This window comes from Phocoena sinus, chromosome 3, assembly GCF_008692025.1.
Source record: "Phocoena sinus isolate mPhoSin1 chromosome 3, mPhoSin1.pri, whole genome shotgun sequence".
Taxonomy (NCBI): Eukaryota; Metazoa; Chordata; class Mammalia; order Artiodactyla; family Phocoenidae; genus Phocoena; species Phocoena sinus.
This window is the reverse complement of record NC_045765.1, coordinates 66,726,441-66,748,537: the sequence shown is the minus strand read 5'-3', so window position 1 is coordinate 66,748,537 and position 22,097 is coordinate 66,726,441. Positions and strand designations below refer to the sequence as shown.

Here is a 22,097-nt window from a genome sequence, read left to right as displayed (position 1 = left end):
TTATAACATTGTGTTAGTTTCAGGCGTACAGCATAGTTATTCAGTTATACATATATCTATATTCTTTTTCAGATTCTTTTCCATTATAGGTTATTACAAGATATTGAGTAGAGTTCCATGTGCTATACAGTAGATCCTTGTTGTTTATCTGTTTTATATACAGTAGTGTGTATCTGTTAATCCCAAACTCCTAATTTACCCACCTCCTTCTCCTTTGATAAACGTAAGGTTTTTTTGTATGTCTGTGAGTCTATTTCTGTTTTGTAAATAAGTTCATTTGCACCGTTTTTTAGATTCCACATATAAGTGATACCATATGATACTTGTCTTTGTCTGACTTACATCACTTAGTTGATAATCTCTAGGTACATCCATGTTGCTGCAAATGGCAGTATTTCATTCTTTTTTATGGCTGAGTAACGTTCCATTGTATATGTATGTGTGTATATATATATATCTCCATTCATTTGTTGATGGACATTCAGGTTGCTTCCATGTCTTGGCTGTTGTAGATAGTGCTGTGCTGTGAACACTGGGGTGCATGTCAGAATTGCTGACTTTTGAACAGCTACCAGACTATTTTCCAAAGCAGCTGCACCATTTTACTTTCTCACCAGCAGTGTATGAGGGGTCCTGTTACTGTGCATGAATGTTTCATTCCCTTTTCCTTGATCTCCAGAGCTTCCTGTTTTCATTTAAATAATTAAAATAAAGCTGATGTTACTTAATATATGATTTGTATATGATATAAAACTTAGTACATGATTAGTATGTGGAATGTCAGAATTCGAAAATTTTGTCCTAACATTTTGTGCAGTTATAGAGAAACATCAAGGTGAAGTCTGAGAGTTTTTTTAAAAGCTTTACTTAAAAAATTATTAGGACTGAATGGTCCAGGGAGTAGTTTTATTTAGCCAGGTAAAAGTTCAAAAACAAATAAGTATATGTGCCATAAGTTGGTGGAATTGGACTATTTTATTTTCTAGGTCAGTTACACCTACTTTTTCGACTTCCCAGGAATGGTTATTGGAAATCAATATCAAAACTTCATCCTGTCATATTCTGCCTATTGTTTCTCATTTTAGGAAAAGAAACAATTTTGTCGTGATTTTATAATCCAACTTGGCTTGTCTACCTTAACAAATAAAGATTTTTCGAGAGTACAAGTATGACACCCATGTGTATGTGAATTTTTTTTTTGAGTTAAAATAGGGTATGTGGATATGTTTACTAATTTTTACATGCTTTTTGTATGATGGGCTTGAGTGCTCATATCAGCTATTTTTATGCTTTAAAGAGATTCAAACTATAGCTGTCTGCATCCAGGTGCTCATAGGGCAGACATGAAGTACTTTTGGATGTATATTTTCTGTCCATTTTCAGGGCACTTGGTGTAAGCTTATGAAGAGGGAAAGAAATTTCTTCTTTGGAATTTTGTATATTTTATAAAGGTTTAGGTGATTCTTTGAGCTCATATCTCAGTGTTGAAATGCCTGAGTATATAGATACATTATTAAGCTGTTTTGAACTACTCATCTCATATGTTGTATCTTCTTTTTATAGGAAATAGTTTATGGAATAAATTACATATATTAACATTTTTGCCACTGACTAGGTATTTTGCCAACTCCCATTACTCAGCAAGCTGGTTTGACATCTCTGGCACAGGGAACTGGAACCACATCAGCCATAACTTTTCCAGAGCAGCAAGAAGATCCTAGAATTGGTAGAGGGCAGGATGAAGCATCTGCTGGTGGACTCTGGGGTTTCATTAAGGTAAGGGGTGTTTACTTTAAAAATCACGTTTAATTTTTTAATTATAAAACTAACATATTCATTAGAGAGAATTTTGAAAATACAAAGAGGTGTAAGGAAAAATTAAAATACCTTTTATTCTTATTACACTTTTTCTATAGTTCCTCTGTCTTTTGGATGCGCGTATCTATGTAAATGTATCTCTTTTTTAGTGAAAAGCCAACTGGAGTAGTGACACATGGACACAATTTTGTTGTCTTTACCTAGCGTGTATCATGAACATCTTCCCAGCTATAATTGTTCAGGCTACTTTGTCCAACATGTCATTGCATTTATTTCCCATGTTTTATTTCACTTACCTGTTACTGGCATTTTCTAATTGTAATTCTTATTAATTAAATTATGATGAGCACTCTTGTATGCCAGTGTTTATGTGCATCTCTGTTTTATCAGAGTTAATTCTTGGTAAATGTCAGTGTGGACATTTTAAAAATTACTGATACATATTGCTCTCCGGGAAGGTTATACCAAGATACACTGTCATAACATCATTCATTTGCCAGCAGTGATTTTATTAATTGAAATGTAGTATTTTCTAATTTGATAGGCAAAAAAATAATACCTTGTTTAAATTTGCATTTCTTTGTTACTCAGTTTGAACTTTTTTTAATGTGATTTTTGGCCATTTGTATTTTTATTTTGTGAAGTCTATATTCATGTTCTTTGCTCAGTTTTGAATTGGGATGATTTTCTTTTTTAATGAATTGATAAGAACTCTTAATGTAAGAAGAATATTTTATTATATGCTATCATATGTTGCAGTAGCCTCCATTTTTATCTTACATTTCAACTTTATTATGCTTTATTGACACAAAGCCTTCTAAATTTTGGGGAATCATTTCTATCAATTTTTTTTTCAATTTTTTTAAATGTTAAAAATGACATTTACCTACTCTATTATATGATAATTATTTTTTTATGATTCCTTCTAATTTTCTTGTGGTTTCATTTTTTTTTACTTACCAAGTTGATATAGCTGATACTTACTTTACTATATTATATGAGGTAGAAGTCAAACTTAATTTTTTTCCAGCCACTTAATCGACTGTTCCAAAATCATATCCCAGTGATTTGATATGTTACCTTTACCTTAGTTACTAAATTGTGTGTTAACCTCAGTTTCTGCGCTCTGTATTTTATTTCACTGCTTTGCCTGTCCTTGCAACAGTACCACACTATTTTAATTATTGTAACTTTATTTATTACACTAATATTTATTGAAAGCCTACTCTGTGCTGAGGTGGGGATGAAGAGTATTCATAGATGAGTCAGATAGAAAAGTCAGTTCTGAGTCTCTGCATTCATAAAGGCAGATCAGCATTTGGTTGTGTAAGTTTGCTGTTTTCTCTTCAAAATTTTTCTTTGCTGGTCTTTTCTATTTATTTTTCTTAATGAATTTTAGAATCGCTTTGTCAAGTTCCCCTCAACATTCTGAGGGTTTGGCTGCAATTTAATTACACATTAAACATATTTTTAAATTGGTAGCTGGTTAAACTGATTTACAGCGTTTGAGTTTTATGTATCAGAAAGGTGGCATTTTTCTAAGCTTCTTTATATCACTTTGTGCTTTTTAAAGGTCGTCTTTATGTAGAGACTGTCACTTCTTTTCCTCGTTAAGAGCATGTGTCAGCATGTCAGTTACCAGTTGTAATACTCAGTTCAACCCTACAGATCTTGTAAATAACTCTTCTAATATTCAGCATAAGATGGGTGGACAGTCTTAAATATCAGTGTTATGAACTCATCTGTTTTTCTGAATCTCCTTAGTTTAATAGTAGGTTGGGACAGGTGGAATCATGGCCTGTTGGCCAGATGCCATCTCTAAGTCTCTTTGACTGTGGAAGAAGCATGGATGGAAGGAAATACTCAGATCTGGTTCCTTCTGTCTAATAGTGTGGTTTTAGGAATTCAGAGGACTAGGTCTGGCTTTATTAAACGGGAGAATTTGGGAACAAAACAAATAGGAAGTAGGACAAAAGAAACTTTCATAGAACAGAGTATTATATATTAAGGTAATAAGTAACTCTGGGAAATAAAGATAAGAAATGTTTTTACTGTTTTTATTTTTATATTAGGGAACAAAATATGAGTCTTCAGAGACATCCAATTACAGTCTTTATTTGGGACCTTGATGGACAAGTTTTGCCTAGTCTTTTATATAGATAAATAAATAAATAGTAATGAAATGAAATAAAAATATAGGTATACATAGAAATGAAATAAACATATATACATACACACATACATATATATACAATAAACATACTTCCCAGGCCAGTGTTGCTCGAAGTGGGGTTAGTAGATTGCTGTCAATCTATGATGAGATGAGAAGAGAAATTGAGAGGAAGCATTTTGAAATTTCATAGCAATTTGACATTGCCATAACCTTAGTTTTCTTATATTTTACAAAAGTATAGGTCTGCAATGCATTGGAAACTTAAAAAAAATTTTTCTTTTCCTCACCATCCGGTAATCATGGTGTTCTTTGCTTAGAATGAGTATTTACATGTGAATTTGTTCTGTGCAGGGTGTGGCTGGGAACCCTATGGTGAAATCTGTGCTTGATAAAACAAAACATTCAGTAGAAAGCATGATTACAACGCTGGACCCTGGCATGGCTCCATATATCAGTATGTACTTAAAATAGAGCAGCATCTGCCATATAAAGTATGTGCTCATGTCAGCCACTGAGTGTAATCCCACAGGTCTTGTAATTAGTGAAAATCCTCCTATTTTCTCACATTGATTGTCAGTCTTGGTTTTGATACTTTTAATTCATCTTTTTCTTAGTCACCATTAAATAAATTTTGAAAACTTCCCAGCATGAACTTTGGAGGAGTAAAAATGATTTGAATTATTAGTATACTTACTGATTTTAATTATGAATATGGTTAGTGTCGCTTTATATGAATTTTACCGTTCATTGTTGACATTTGAAGTGTTGCTTTGTTCATGTTTGGTTTTGACATTTCTCCAGTTATCTATTTTAATTAAATGTGTTTATGTGTAACTCAGGAATCAAATTTTTATAGGCTGTTAATCTATTCACTGATAATATGTCATTACTAGATTTGTTGGGAAAGGTACTTTAATCACCTTTGAACCCTCATTACCAAGAATCCTCCAGACGGTTAACTGGAGGATTAATTTTTTATGTACATATCCAGTAAGTGAAATAACATCTCTTAGCAGGATTTGTGACCAATTATTAGTAATTCTGTTGAAGATAACAGTTTAGCGGCCAAAGCTATGCACCAGGTACTTGAACAGAGATTTTCAGTAGCAATAAAAAGTCAGTAGCTTTCTAAGTCTTGAGTCTGTTGGTAATTGTCTAGTAAATGTCAAAGGGCAAGACTTAATAATCATAAGTACCATTTATTAAATGCTTGATCTGCCAGATACTAATTCCCATAAGAGCTCTGCAAGCTAGTGTTATTTTTCTCAAGTTTTAGATGAGGAACTTGTGTTCAGAGAGCTTTATTATTATCCTAGGTTACACAACTTGGTGGAGCTAACACTTAGCTTCTTTGCTTCCCTTTAAGTGGAAAACTGAATCAAAGAATTAACTCAGCTGTATTGTTCTCTGTGTTTGTAATTGCCAGGGTTTAGAAATTGTCCCCTACCATATATACTGATTTCATATATTCATAATAATCAAGTTTGACATAATGCAGTATATATGTTCTTCTCTTCACAAGCTCTTATTTTTAGTGAGAAAAAGAAAGCAATTAGTATTTTTGGAGCTCTTGTTGTTTTAATGGGTACTGTGTTAGATGGTGAAATCAATTACCTTATTTAATCCTTAGAGCAAGCCCTGTGAGGTGGCAGGAATTTTTCTGTGAGGAAACAAGCTCAGTGACTTCCCCAAGGTACCGAAGCTAGTAAGTGATAAAATCAGGACTCAAACCAAAGACTTTTCTCAGGCCGGTACTCTGCGTGACATCCAGAAAAAGGAAAATAAAACGGGGAGAGAAAGATACAAAATAAAATTTCTATTATTAGAAGATATAATAACATATAATCTTCATCACCTATAAAAAGCAGTAATACTGAGTGTGAAAAAGCTATTGACAGGCAGCAAAAACGAGACCATTTGGATCTAACAAAACTCTAGTAAAACTTACCATGTTTTTATATAAATATTTTAGAAATCACCATAACAATTTCAAATGCATCAAGAAAGCACAAGAACTATTAGAAATGGACTTTAACACAGTTTCAACATTGTTTTGATTAGCTCTCCCTTTATAATCATTAAAAGTGGCATGAGTCATCACAAAAAACCGAAAAGCTTTTTGAGCTGAAGCCTAATGGAACAGTACTTAGCTAGATAGGGTTAAGAGATATGTCCCACATGGAGAAAAAAAAAAAAAAGGAAAACATATAGTCTTCCTCTTCTTTCCTATGGTAACCCTTGCTTTTAGGTTTTAATAATTTAAGAAATTCCAGTAAAGATGGGATCTGTGGAACATTGTTTCAATCAGGAAAAAAGAAATCCATAATAAAAGCCCAGATATTTGGAAAATATTTTCAGCTGTTCCAAAAGATACTTAACTGAGGAAAAGCATTGTTTCTAGGGCAAAATATTTCACAGTACAAATAGCTTTCTTGAGAAATCTCAGAGTAAGATGCCATTAGATGACAGGGTGAAATGTGTCTGCTTGCATCAGGCAGTGTAGTGAAAAGATACAGACCTAGATTTGAGTCCTGACATCATTGCTGAGTAGCTGTGTTACCTTGGGTGAGACCTTATCAGCCTCAGTTTCCTCAGCCAATAAAAAGGTAATCTATAGCTTGCATTGTTTTGCCAGGTTAAGAGTAATTATGTAGTAAAATGTTAATGCATGGTAGTAATTATGAGAATTTCATTATTTTAATTTGGAATTGAAATTTTCTTCTGGTCTTTGTAGAATCTGGAGGTGAACTGGACATTGTAGTGACCTCAAATAAAGAAGTAAAAGTTGCCGCTGTCCGAGATGCCTTCCAGGAGGTCTTTGGCTTAGCTGTGGTGATAGGGGAAGCTGGGCAGTCCAGCATTGCCCCACAACCAGTGGGCTATGCAGCTGGATTAAAAGTGAGTAATAGAGCATCTTTTTCAGGATACAGTAGCTTGCAGTTCACTTTTTAAAATTTCTGATGATAATCCTATGGTCTATATGGAGCTTTTGGGTTTTTACATACTGAAATATTGATTTGGTTTTTAATTAGACAATTCTGTAGTGTTAGGAAGATACAGTGGAGTTTTAATTTAAAGAAACCTAAAGTAGGTTTTGATTATCGGGGGAGGGGAGGAACCACATGCCAAGAGCACAGAAAGAGAGCAGTTTTAGCCCTGAAAGACATCTTCTTAACCCAGTATTAAAGTTTAAATCCATTACTGAAATTATAATATCCCTTGAATCCCGTAAGCTTTTTATTACTATCACTATTAATAATACTTTACACTTTATGTATTTCTTCATGGTTTATGGGATTCTCATATATTTGGAAGTTTTCAGAGTAGTAATGGGGTTCTAGTAAACAGGTTGTAAATACACCTGACAAAGTCCCCCTTTTCCCTTGTATTTTCCGTTACGGAAAAACCCGAACGAGCTTTTTGGCCAACCCAGTACTTGATGAGGGGACTCGGCGCTCATCCAGAAAGTTTTCTTAACTTACTTTCTTTGAGTCTTCCCTTTCCCTGTCCTTTTAACTACCTTGCCTTAGAGACCCCACTAGCTGGCATGTTATAGGCACAAAGCCTGTATATAACCAGAGTGTGCCAAGGTCTCATCAGCATATAGAGACCTATTAAATTACATTACCAGTGGTAGTGCAGTCACCAAAGGAAGACACTGCCATAGTTTTTGGTAGTGAGGGAAGAAGACCTTGTGATTAAGTCTATAGATACCTATATAATCCCTGTGTAATAGTGGCAGATAATAGAATGGCTTATTTTGAAAACAAATTTCACACACTTACATACTCACACCACCACTTGAATATCGTACACTTCATCTTCTGGACTGTTAACATTAAAAAAATTGTCACATACACAAGCCAATCTTACCATAGTAGACCTGGCCCCCTCTTGCGTGCTGAGTGCTAAAGTTCCAAGAGTTCTGCCCTCCCTCTCATACACTTTTTACCATCAGTATACAAACATGCAAAAACAAATGAACAGTTCATCAGCATGTAAACACTGCTCCCACCTTAAAAAACAAAAATAAACTAAAGAAAACGTTAACAAATTTTTTTACCTTACTTTCCCCATCACCTCCAACCCTAGGTTTTCACTTCGTTTTGCAGCAAAACTTGCAGAGAGTTGCCAACAGTTTTCTCTCTAGTTCTTCTCTTCAGTCTCTTACACCCACCCTAGCCAGGCTCTCACCCTCAGCCCTCCACCGAGAATGCTTTCAAGGTCGCCAGTGTTGTGCATCTTGTTTGACCTACCACTGGCTTTGAGACTGCTCTGTAACGTCTTTTACGCTCGCCTTTGGGGATGCCACACTTGGTTTCTTCCCTGCCTCACAAATTCCTCTGTGCTTCCTTTGCTAGCTCCTTTTCTCCCCAACCTCCTGATGGTCTCCTTCCCTTCATCTACGTTCGCTCTCTCGGTGATCTCAGCCAGTCCCACAGCTTTCAATACCAGCTGTGTGCTGACAGTTTCGAGCAGAGACCTCTCATGTAAACTAGGTTAATATAGAAGTTGCCTTTTTTTTTTTTTTTTTTTTGCGGTATGTGGGCCTCTCACTGTTGTGGCCTCTCCTGTTGCGGAGCACAAGCTCCGGACGCGCAGGCTCAGCGACCATGGCTCACGGGCCCAACCGCTGCGTGGCATGTGGGATCTTCCCAGACCTGGGCACGAACCCGTGTCCCCTGCATCGGCAGGCGGACTCTCAACCACTGCACCACCAGGGAACCCCTAACGTTGCCTTTTTAATACCTTTACTTGAATGTCTCAAACTTATCATTTCTAGTACTCAACTGCTTTTCTTTCCTTCCAACCTGTCCCCCGCCGCAGCTTTCTCCATCTCAATTGATGATGGCTCTGTCCTTCCATTTTCTCAGATGAGAAACCTTGGATTCATCCTTGACTTCTCTCGTTATCCATGTCCAGTTCATCAAGAAATCTTGTTCACTGTACCTTCAGAATACATCCAGCATCTGACTGCTTGTCACTGTCTCCATTGCTCCCACCCTGGGTGAAGCCACCACAAAGCCTTGCTGGAATCTTGGGTTCACCTCCTAACAGGTCATCCCGTTTCTCCCCTTGTGGCCCTATATGTTATCCTCAACAGAGTAGCCAGGGTATTTCTTTCAACACACAAGATCAAACCATTTCACTATTCTTTTCAGAACTTTATATTTCACTGAGTGTAAAATCCAAATTCCTTACCAAGGCTTCTACAGCCCCACATGGCCAGGCTGAACTGGCCTTCTATTTTTTTTTTTTTAATTGAAGTATAGTTGATTTTCAGTGTTTCAGGTGTACAGCAGAGTGATTCAGTTATACCATATATATATATATATATATATATATATATATATATATGTGTGTGTGTGTGTGTGTATATATATCTTTCTCAGATTCTTTTGCTTTATAGGTTATTACAGGATACTGAGTATAGTTCCTTGTTGTACAACAGTAGTTCCTTGTACAACAGTTGGTCCTTGTTGTTTATCTTTTATATGTAGTAGTGTGTATCTGTTAATCTCAAATTCCTAATTTATACCCCCCACCCTTTTTTCTTTGGTAACTGTAAGTTTGTTTTGTATGTCTGTGAATCTATTTCAGTTTTGTAAATAGGTTCATTTGTACTATCTTTTTAGATTCCACATATAAGTAATATCATAAAATATTTGTCTTTCTCTGATTTACTTCACTTAGTGTGATCAACTTTAGGTCCATCCATGTTGCTGCAAATGGCATGATTTCATTCTTTTTTATGGCTGAGTAATATTCCATCGTATATACACACCACATCTTCTTTATCCATTCATCTGTCCATGGACACTTAGTTTGCTTCCATGAGCTATTATAAATAGTGCTGCTGTGAACAGTGGGGTGCACGTATCTTTTCAAACTAGAGTTTTCATCTTTTCCAGGCATGTGTCCAGGAGTGGGACTGCTGGATCATATGGCAGCTCTATTTTTGTTTTTTAGGAAACCTCCATGCTGTTCTCCACAGTGGCTGCACCAGCGGCCTTCTGCTTTTCTCTGGTCTTCCCCCTTGCTCACTCCACGCCAGCCACATTGGCCTCCTTGCAGGTCTTTGCGCTTGTCTGACAGGCTGCTCTCTTCTCACAGCCTTTCCACAGCTCTCGCTGAGCCACTCTTTCCTCAGATATCTACTTGGTTGACTCCCTGACCTCCTTCAAGTCTTCACTAACATCTTCCCTCCACAGTGGGGCCTGTCCTGACCGCCCTGTTCAGTACTGCAGTCTGCACCTACCTGCCCTGCACTCCTGATCCCTCTAGCCCTCCTTTGATCTTTCTCCTATAGCAGCCAGCATCTGCTGATTTACCATATAGTTTACGTTGATGTTATTCTTACTTTTTAATGCCTTTTCCCCACTAGAGTTAAGTTCTACAAGAGCAGAGATCTTTGTTTCGTTTATAGATATAAAGTTTTAGAATAGTGCTTCATGTTCTTTAAAATGAATATCTAGCAGTCCTATTGAGATATCTTGGTATAAAACCCCAAACAATAGAATTAAAACTGCTAGGGTAAACTTTTTAAATTAATAATTTATTTCCTCAAGTAAGCAGTCTAATGCAGAAGATGTTTCCTGGGATCTGTTTTGAATTTTGGTTTAACAACATGTCAGCCATATGAGAATAGAGATTTTTCCCTTTAACAGAGCTCTAGCTGCCCACCTGTTGCTATACTTTGATAGTACCTTTACCATCAAACAGTGGTCTTCAGACTTGTGTATAAGTACCTCTGGTGACATGCAAAGATTTTACAAGGTCCAGGTAGACCCAGATAGTTTTCAGGAACTCAGCTTCTCCTTCCTCAACTTCCGTATGTATGCTTTCCTAAAATTTTCTGCCTGAATACATACTTGTAATGGAGGCAACGTGCCGTCTCCTTTCTCATCTCCTCTTCATAAGCTCTGACCTCTCCCATTAGAAAATAAAGATATACCGCTCACCCACTGATTGCCTCGGAACCTAAAATGCTCCTGAGTGTCATATGAAGGGACAATTCAGAATAATGTTTTAGATGTTAAGGATGCAAATGGCATAATGACACCGTAAAATCTTCTTGCAAGTCCTGTGGTTTCTAATTCTCAAAAAAACTGATAGGGTTGTCATTCATAGTTTCTGATGGTAGATCACCACATGATTTTGGGAACATAACTCAGAATTTCATGGTTTTTAAAACATGAGTCTTAAATATTTTATGTTAAATATCATTGCATAAAGACACTTCAGATCGGTATAAACTGAACTTGAAAGGCTGATGGAGATTTTTTTTCTCTTAAGAAAAGTCTTATTTTCTGAATATTAATAGTTCAGTTTATATTGTGATTTTATTAGTATTTGACAGATTTGTTTTAGTATTGGTTTTTGCCCTTCAAATTTAGAAAAGTGTTCCTTTTCTACAATCTTTAATACAAGCTTAAAATTAAAATTCATTGAAACTGATACATATAGGAAAGTGATTTGTAATTTTCCCAACGGTTTGTTTTTTTTCAGAAACAGTAGAGGGAACTAACAAAAAGAAAATAATATAGAATATTAAAATTTCAACCCAGATTTTTTTCTCCCCATCAGATTTTATTTGAAGTGAATGTCTTTTTTGACTAAACTTAAGTTTTCCTTTAAACATATGAAATTGTTTAAGGAAATAAATCAGCTGTAATTAAAGTTAGGAAGCTTCTGAAACTTCTCCAATGCCAAGTATTAATTTTACTGAAAAGCCAATTATATTTCTGACCATTGTTTTATAGCTTATAGTCAAGAAAAATGTAGTTAATATCTGTAAGAATTTTTGAAGAAGCATGGAATTTTGATTATCTGAACCAAGTTGCTTAGTATAAGCTCTCAGAGTACAGTATAAGCTCTAGAGGCATTTCTGCATCTTACTTCAGTTCTGAGATAGTTACTTCAGTGTGGCCTCTAAACTACCTAATTTTTGGTACCCTACACTGCTGAAAAATGAAGTTAAAATTCCCGTCTCAAAACATTGGTAGTGACTAATATCAAAGTGTCTCTGTGACGCCAAAAGATGCCACACTTAAGTAATGTGGTCAGAGGAGGAAAGAGGCTGATTTACCCCCTCTTCATTTTCTCTTCTGGATTCCATAAAAACAAGCATTACACTTGTCTACCTAACTCATTGTCCTATCTTTTATAGGTGCTAATTAATTTCAGTTCAATATTTTGTGAACCCTATGAAGTATAAAGCCCTGTGCTGTAGGATAGTAAAAAAATGAACCAACTTAGTTTCTGTTTCCTGGGAGCATAAAATCTAGGAATATTTTGTTGTAGTGTGTAGCTGAGATAGCACCTTTGAAGAGTTGCGAATGAATCTCTAAACATCCCACTAATCCCCTAATACTTTTTTACTGAATTAACACTTATTTAAACTTCTTTATAGTAAAAGATTAGACATAACTACCTTTTGGGAGGAGGGAATTATTTTACTCCTCCCAAATTTCGGAACAGATTTACATTATCCAGTACAAAGAATTAGGTTCATCTTAGCTATTGTATTTTCTTCCAGATTCAACAGTGACCTCCTCGTGCACAATTAGATTTGGTGATGCCATATTTACACTCTTTAGATTCCTAATATTAGCCATATAGGCCTTCAGAAGCCCTTAGTTTTTCCCATGTTCACTTTTTCATGTAGTAAGTTCTCCCTGGCTGCCTATTAGGTTAGACACTATGCTAGGTACCAGAGATACAAGAGTAAGCAAAAATACAGCTTGACTTTATTGTAGTTTAACTCATATCTTCTTTCATCTTTCATGTTTATAAGCTAATGACAGATTGGCCTACATGTTCTCATGCAGTTGTCACTTCTTTAGTTGTCTCTGAAATAAATTCAGTTGTCTCTAGAAGTATCTTAGCTTTCTTCATTTTCATTTGAAGAAGAATTGACCCCTTAATCTCATTCACTGCTTAGCTCTGCTGTTCATGATAAAAATAGGGGTATTATCCATGACTAGTTTTATTCAGAAATAGCTTTATCTTGCTTTTTGAACACATTCTCATCATATCATTCATGATCACTTTTATGAAGTGATTCAAATAAAAGTAGTAAACAACAACCTTGTCCTCATTAATCCAGCTTTTAGTTTTCTGCCACAAGTGTATATTTAATTCATGATTTTGAGTTATCTATTTAGTGTTCTCAGCCCCTCAATTTTGTTTCGTAAATGGCACTAATTTTCTTGAATAAGCTTTGATGTAATGCATACATTTGAAGTTAAAATAACTGTTATTTTGGTGCAAACTTTAAAGGCTATATATAAAAGGAATCAGAAGAAAGAGAAAAAACATATTTGCTATTGATATGATTGCCTGCCTAGAAAAATTCAAGAGAGAATCAACTAAAAAACTACTAGAATTGATAAATGATTTTTATTTAGTAAGATGGCCTCTTGCCAGATCAACATTAAAAAGCACAGTTTCCTTTTATTAGTAATAACCAATTAGAACACGTAATATAAAAATTACCCATTTCATGATAGCAACCAAAATAATAATGCATATAGGAATAATTCGGAAGATGCACTGCAGACTCTTAATACTGAGGGGAATACAGTGGGGCTTTTTCACTTTTTACTCTCTGTGCTTCTGTATTGTTCTCATGTTTACAGTGAGTGTATGTGTTTGTGTATAAATGTATATGCATATTACTTATACAGTCATAAATTAGTATGTTTAAAACCGAATAATTTAAAATAGTTTCTAATGTACACTGTTTCAGGGTGCCCAGGAACGGATAGATAGCTTGCGTCGAACTGGAGTGATCCATGAAAAACAGACTGCTGTGTCAGTAGAAAACTTCATTGCAGAATTGCTTCCTGACAAGTAAGAGGATTTTTTTTTTAACATAGTTATAATTTTTTTAGAGAACTTACAAGACAAAATCTATTCTCTTAGCGACTTTCAAATGTACAAAAAGTATTATTAACTATAGTCACCATGCTGTACATTATATTCTCATGACAACTGGAAGTTTGTACCTTTTAATCCCCTTTATCCATTTTACTCCCCCTCCCACCCCTGCCTCTGCATCCACCAATCTGTCCTTTGTATCTGTGAGTTTGCTTCCCCCCCACATGTGAGATCATACAGTATTTGTCTTTCTCTATTTGACTTACTTCGCTTAGCTTAATGACTTCAGTGTCCATACACGTTGCTGCAAATGGCAAGGTTTTCCTTCCTTTTCAATGGAATAATATTTCATTGTATATATACATACATATTTATGTGTGAGTGTGTATATAAATCACATTTTCTTTATCATCAGCAGACATTTAAGTTGCTTCCATGCCTTGGTTGTTGGAAATAATGCTGTAGTGAACAGGGGGATGCATATGTCTTGTTGAGTTAGTATTTTCGTTTCCTTTGGATAACTACCCAGAAGTGAACTTTATGGATTATTTGGTAGTTCAGTTTGTGAGGAACCTCCATACTGTTTTCCATAGTGGTTGTACCAATTTACAGTCCCACCAACAGTGCACAAGGGTTCCCTTTTCTCCACCTCTTCGTGAACACTTATTTCTTGTTTTTTGATAATAGCCGTTCTAACAGTGTGAGGTGTTATCTTATTGTGGTTTTGATTAGCATTTCCCTGGAGGATTAGTGATGTTGAGCACCTTTCCACGTATGGCCATCTGTATGTCTTCTTTGGAAAAGGAGGCTAATCAGATCTTCTCCCCATTTTTTTATTGGATTGTTCGGTTTTTGCTGTTGATTAGTATGAGTTCTTTATATATTTTGGATATTAGCCCCATATCAGATATATGATTTGCAGGTATTGTCTGTCATTTGGTAGGTTTCCTTTTCGTTTTGTTGATAGTTTCCTTTGCTGTGCAGAAACTTTTTAGTTTAATGTAGTCCCACTGGTTTTTGATTTTGTTGCATTTGCTTTCGGTGTCAAACCCAAAAAACATCATTGCCACAACAGATATCAAGGAGCTTACTGCCTGTGTTTTCTTCTAGTTTTTTATGGTTTCAGATGCTATGCTCAAGTATTTAATCCATTTTGATTAATTTTTATCTCTGGTGTGAAATTGTGGTCCAGTTTTCTCAACACCATTTATTGAAGAGACTGTCCTTTCCCTATTGCATATTCCTGGCTGTTTTGTCATAAACTAATTGGCCATAAATGCATGGGTTTATTTCTGGACTCTATTGCATTGATCTATATTTTTGTTTTTTATGCAAGTACCATACTGTTTTGATTACTGTTGCTACGTATTATAATTTGACATCAGGGAGCATATTGCCTCCAGCTTTGCTCTGCTTTCTCAAGATTTGCTTTGGCTCTTCAGGGTCTTGTGGTTGCATACAAATTTTAGGATTGTTTGTTCTATTTCTGTGGAAAATACTGGAATTTTGATAGGGATTGCATTGAGTCTGTAGCTTCCTTTGGGTAATAGGAACATTTTAACAATGTTCATTCTGCTAGTCCATGGGCATGGAATATATTTCCATTTATTTGTGTCTTCTTTAGTTTCTTTCATCAGTCTTATAGTTTTCAGAGTAGACAACTTTCACCTGCTTGGTTAAATATATTCCTAACTATTTTATTCTTTTTGATGTAATTGTAAATGGTATTTAAAATTGTTTTCTTCTGATAGTTTGCTGTTAGTGTATAGAAATACAACAAATTTGGGAGTATTGAATTTGTATCCTGCAACTTTACTGAATTTACTAGTTTTAACAGTTTTTTGGTGGTAGCTTTAGGTTTTTCTATATATAATATGTCATGTGCAAATAGTGACAGTTTTACTTCTTCCTTTCTGATTTGGATGCATTTTTTTTGTTGCCTAATTACTCTGACTAGGACTTCCAATACCATGCTGAATAAAAGTGGGAAGAGTGAGCATTCTTGTCTTGATCTTAGAGGTAAAAGCTTTTTAGCTTTTCACTGTTGAGCATATTAGCTATGGGCTTGCCATATATGACTTTGATTATGTTGAGGTATGTTCCTTCTGTATCCACTCTGTTGAGAGATTTTGTCATTAATGGGTGTCGAATTTTGTCCAATACTTTTTATAGCTCTGTTGACATGATCGTATGATTTTATCTTTCATTTTGTTAATGTGGTGTAGCACATCGCGTTATTGGCACATTTTGAACCATCCTTGCATCCCTGGCCCACTTGATTATGGTATAGATCCTTTTAATGCATTGTAGAATCCGGTTTGCTAGTATTTCACTGAGGATTTTTACATCTCTGTTTTTCAGGGATATTGGGCCTTTAATTTTCTTCTGTGTAGTGTCCTTGTCTGGGTTTGGTATCAGGGTAATGCTGGCCTTGTAAAATGAGTTTGGAAGTGTGTCTCATCTTCTATTTTTTGGAAGAGTTTGAGAAAGATTGGAAGAGTTTGAGAAAGATTGGTATTAATTCTTCTCTAAATCTTTGGTAGAATTCACCAGTGACACCATCTGGTTCTGGACTTTTGTGTGTTGGGAGGTTTTTGATTACTGATTCGGTCTCCTTACAAGTAATCCATTTGTTAAGATTTTCTGTTTCTTTTGATTCAGGTTGTGTGCTTTTAGAAATTTATGCATTTCTTCTAGGTTGTCCAGTTTGTTGGTGTATAATGGTTCAGTAAGAGGCTTATTATGTTTCTCTTAGGAGCAAAATATGATTGCTTACACTGAACATCTAGTAAAAAAATGTATCCTATTTTAGAACCAGAGAGAAAATTACGTTCTGGTCTAGCTCTGTCATCTAACTAGCTATGTGACCTGTGTAGCTCAGCTCACATTTCTGCTCGTTTCTCCTTTTTAATTATAAAATGGACATTGTGTTCCCTGCATGCTAAGATTGTGTTAATAATCAATTACATATGATACAGTGATTTAGTTATTGGCTTGGATGTTGACCTCCAGCAACAATCATTTACACAGTCATTCAGAGTAATGGAAGGTATGGCAAGAGGGCCTGCAGGCAGTCACTAGGTTTGAGTTCTGTTGAACACTACCTCTCGTCTATTTAGTTTGGAAAAACCCTCCAGCAACATAATTCATCTTTTTTTTTTTTTTTTAAATATCTTTTCACACTGATAGGTATCACCAAACACCCGTCAGTCAGTAGAGGAACATATTTTCTTATTTTTTAAATTCTTGGCTGCATTGGGTCTTCATTGCTGCACGTGGGCTGTACATTAAAATGCTATGTACATTTTCAATGGAATTAACTTGATGTGGAGATGGGGTCAGATAAGATCCGTGAATGATTGGGACTTGAGCTGAATTTTGAAGAGTAGGTAAAATTTGGTTAAGTAGAAAAGAATAGCTGGGACATTCTGCATGGAGGAAAAGTGTGAAGATGATTAAGATGTATTCTGGGGTCAGTGATTTTATCAGCTTGGCTGAACACTGTTGGATAGGAAATCAAAGTAGCTTGAAGAGCTTTGATTGCTAGGTTGGGAAGTTTGAACTTTCGATGTAAGCACCAAGCAACCATCCAGTGATGATGAATATTAAAAGGTTAACAGAGGGGGAAACTGAAATATTCACTTAAGGGCTACCTTAGAGATTCCATTGTGCCTTTTTCCATGTATTATGTTTTAATAAAAATTATGACTTTGATAATACTGAACTACTTTCAATACCATTTACCCCCTTCATCTTTTGCAGTATTAAGTATCTTAATTGTGATATATTTCACAATATTTCTGTACACTCTATTCACTTATATTTATTCTCTGAATTCTTTCCTGCATTTTTGGTTTTTCTGTCTGGGGTCATTTTCATTCTGCCTAAAGAGCATCCTTTGGTACTATATACATTGTGATGGAAGACTTTAGCCAGGAGTTCTCTCAGCTTTTGTCTGAAAGAGCCTTTAAAGCACCTTTATTTTCACAGGGTGTTTTTTTCTGGATGTAGAAGTCTGGATTGGCAGATCTTTTCTTTCAGTACTTTAAAGATGCTGTTGTACTGTTTTCTGGCTTCCATCATTTCTGTTACATCAGCTATCCAGCTCGTTTCTGTGAAGAGAATGTATTGTTTAGCTGCATTTTGCATTTAGGATTTTTTCTGTCATTTTACTTTTGCAGTTTCGTATGGTAGGTACAGGGGTGTGTGTTTGCTTAGGTATTGAATTTTTGTGGATTCCCTGAGCTTGATTCTTTCTTTGATTGGATTTTATGTCTTTCGTCAGTTTTGGAAAGTTCTTGGCCATTGGATCTTCAGAATTGGCTTCTGGCCCATTTTCTCTCTTCTCTTTCTAGGACTATAAATACATGCTTGTCACCTCCTGACTGTGCCTCAGAGCTCTCATTTTGGTCAGTCCCCTCTTTCCCCTACTTCCTCACTCTGATTCTTCTGCTGTGTAGCCCATACATTGATTTTTTTTTAAAAAGTAGATTTGAATACCTATATTTTCTATTTCGACTATCTTTACCTCTCTCTTTCCTTGAATATGAGTCATATTTATTTTAAGATCTTTGTCTACTGAATCCAGTGTGTGGGCCTCTTTTAGCCTCCTTTTGGTGTGATGATAAGGTGCTGTCTTTGTGGATGCCTCATAATCTTGGAAAGCCAGACATTGTTTATAAGAAACTCGAGAGTCTTGAGGTAATTTTGAGAAGGTTCACTCTTCCCTCTAATAAACAGAGTAGTGAGGTGCGTGGAAGGGGTAGTAGTTTGGTGCACTTTAGATAGACTGACCTGAGTCCAGGCTGGGTTGTGCTTAGGGTCAGCTGAAAGTCTTCAGCATACCTTTGAAAGGTTGTCCCTGTCCAGAATGTTACTCCATTTTGTCTTCCTTGCTTCTACAGCTCTTGGATGCCATTAGATATGACTTGTATACTCATCCAGCTTTTCATTGGGAGCATTGGTCTGCCATCAACTGCTCCATCATACCTAGATGTGCTATTTTTCCTACCTTTCTTTGAGCAGAAGACTAGCAAATAAGGGAGATTAGGAATAGTAATTGGTATTAGGAAGTCTGTGGATGGTTTCCAGTATGGTTTAAGGAGGAGAGGGTGAAAAGGCTGTAATATTAAGATACAGAAGGGGACTAGAGGAAGGACATGAGAACAAACAGCAAACCCATGACCCAAAACACTTGATCGTTTGCTTTGGCTACTTCTCTCTGTGGTGTTCCTATGAAAAATAAATGCACAGAAGATAGTCAGGAAAATACATGCTTATAACTGAGTCAAGAAAAGACCATTGGTGTTTGCCTCCTAATAGTAAAGCCAGTATAGACCTAGCTATTTGTGATAAACTTTGCATCAGTTCATGCTACATGAGGGAAATTAGCATGTTTTATACCAAAATGGAAAAATAACCTGTGTAAACATGAATTGTCCTTATTCTGAGATTAACCTATCAAGTTCTAAAACCAAGGGTTATGTGTGAAATGGGTTAAAATGTCCTTCTGTGAAGTGACTGGTGGTAGTGGATGGTCTTTCTTTGATAAAACACAAATTGGCATACCTGTGTCAGCTCCTCAGGTGCTATTTTGATTTTTTTTCTGCTACATGAAATCTAAATGTCTTGGAACCACCATTCTTAAGCCTTTTTTAAGTCTAAGTAGCTTCCATATGGGATTGGTCGAGTCTGTCTTATTTCCCCAACCGCATGGAGAGGGTGAGGAGAAGGAGAGCATTCTTTAGCAATTGTCCTTGAGTGTGAACAGTGGAGACCACCACTTTTCCTCCTGCTGGGTGGGGAGTGGGAGTGGGGTGGAAGGACAGGAGGAAGGAGGGAGAAGACAGCGTTTCCTCAGCCAATAGCACTAGTCAGGGAAATGGAAGAGGTCTCGGTGGGCATGACAGTGACGGCAGTTTAGATTTGAGTTGAGAAGGATGGGATATCCAGGTTGACACGCTCGGGAGCGTGACAGTAGTTTGCAGAGGAAGGGGAGTTTTTCTCGTGTGATCACCGGCATTGTAGGGGAGACTGCTCGTACCTTCAGGGTTGCTGCTTGTCAGGACGTCCGTGCTGTGCCTGGAAGCTTAGTCACTACAGTTATTCTCTGCCATCTGCATAATACACAAATCATATAAAATAAAACACTGATTCATCATATACCAAATAAATTATTTAAAATAATGATTCATATAATAAATAAAATAACTATTTAAGGTTCTTAATTTAAAGGAAAATTTTAGGATGTGAATACTACAGACATTATAAACTCAAAAGTTATTCTACATATTGTTTTGTTGTTTCTTTGAATATGTAAATAAGTTTCCTAATCATATTGTATTTCATCGCACTTTAATCTGTATATTTTAAAATTTTCTTGCTCTGTATCTTATTTAAACTCATGATTTCCTGATTCTGGCTAGTTAAAATGCTAGTGATATTACAGATGACCTCACCTAAGTCAGTTTTTAACTATGACTTTTTACGTGTATCTTTAAATTGAAGAAAGTTTTCTTGATTTCATGAGGCTGTTTTCAAACAGATTCGTTGTGAACAGTTCAGAAAGTGTGATTAGAAGGAATTATCAGGAATGAGGAGAGGATTTATTATTTCCTGAATGAGTTTATTTTTATAGTAACTTTGCAACTTGGCTATATATTAATTATAGAGTTGGTAATATAAATTTTCCCATATTTTAGCAAGTGACATTTTAAATTACGATGTTATTTGAATTTTCAAATGAGTAGATTTATCTGTTGCATATTTGAGCACCCCTAATTGCCATTCTTTTCTCCAAATCTTAGCAAGAAAAGGAACTTTCCATGATGAGTAATTTCAGTTATTTTTTGTTTTTTTTCCTTCTCTGAATTAAGCCAATAGGGTAATTTTATATGTTGTTTTATAGATTGTCCTATTGAAAATTTCAAGGAAATGTTTTTCTAGTCAATCTGGTAATGTTTTATCGGAATGTTAGTACTTTATCTATTCACCATAACTCATTTAGCACATACACAATGTGAAACTCATACATTCTGTTGCAGATGGTTTGACATTGGCTGTCTGATAGTTGAAGACCCTGTGCATGGTATTCATCTAGAAGCATTTACACAGGCCACACCAGTACCCTTGGAATTTGTACAACAGGTTAGTTTTATCCTTTTCTTTTTCATTATGCTTCAGAGAAACCTGAAATACTGTTTTCAAAATAAGATTTTTCATTGTTTTGCTTCACTCTTTCCTTTTAGCCTTTTCTCTTTGCTTTTCAATTTTCTATTCCTTCCATGTTGTTTCAGTACCTCCCTACTTTCGTTTTCCAGCGGTCATTGTCAAGGTAAGCCATTACATGGTTAATGCTCTTTTTCTCATTGTTTTCCCTCTTTTTATGATTGTGTTCACTACCTTGTGATTGGAAAAAAAATTTGTGTTCACCTTTCATTAACTGTCTCCTTTATCTCACATTTTATTTTCTCCTGTTATTCTATTGTCCTCATCTTCCTCTTTAGTTTGTTCATCTCTAAAAACATGTAGAAACACATTTAGAAGTTTACAAACCTTGGATGAAAGTCACATGTCTTTTCGGTTTGTTGAAAAATGTCTACCTATCCACATAGTTTCCAGAAGAATGTTAACATTAATATAAAATGGTTTTCATTCCTTCTATATTTTTATGTACTTTTAATCCTTAAATGAAATAGAATGAAATGGTATTTTTCCTGTCTTCCATTTAATAGAATTTCCATCACATTTTAATGTATGTACCTTGTTAAATGTCATTTCAAAACTCTCTAAAGTTATTTGGGACTTTAGGTATTTGAGAATTTGCTAAAGCTACTGGGTTCTCCCCCAAAAGCATGCATGTATGATGTACGCACTCACATATAAATTTGGCTCACATGTTTACAGAGCCCCTGAAAGCAACCTGTGGCCTTCTTAGGGGTTTACAGGTTAGATGGGGAATAAGAATTTATGCTTGGAATTTTTAAGTTTATTGAACCTTTACTTACTTATACCATAATTTTACCAACATTTCTCTTCAGAAGTTGAAGACATTTTTATACATGGTACTATTAAACTCACTCCAATGTGAAGGTGATTAAAAGATTGTACGCTATTATACAATAATTTAGAAAAATTACAGAAAACGGTTGATTTTCTAGGAAAATATTCTTGAATCAACAATGGCAGTTTATAACCATTAGGTTGAAACGTACAAAATTGCTCA

At 35.6% G+C, this 22,097-nt stretch overlaps 1 protein-coding gene across 7 annotated transcripts in view; it reads left to right on the top strand.

Moving 5' to 3' along the window:
- PRRC1 (proline rich coiled-coil 1) overlaps positions 1–22,097 on the top strand; it is a 43,992-nt gene that overhangs the window by 7,144 nt on the left and 14,751 nt on the right. For 6 of the 7 annotated variants that reach the window (XM_032627645.1, XM_032627640.1, XM_032627641.1 and 3 more), the window contains 5 exons: positions 1,616–1,776; positions 4,343–4,445; positions 6,726–6,889; positions 13,743–13,846; positions 20,917–21,019. In XM_032627645.1, coding sequence (XP_032483536.1) covers positions 1,616–1,776; positions 4,343–4,445; positions 6,726–6,889; positions 13,743–13,846; positions 20,917–21,019 — 635 coding nt within the window. The remainder of the gene's footprint in view (positions 1–1,615; positions 1,777–4,342; positions 4,446–6,725; positions 6,890–13,742; positions 13,847–20,916; positions 21,020–22,097) is intronic. The other variant, XM_032627646.1, reaches the window with a different exon arrangement.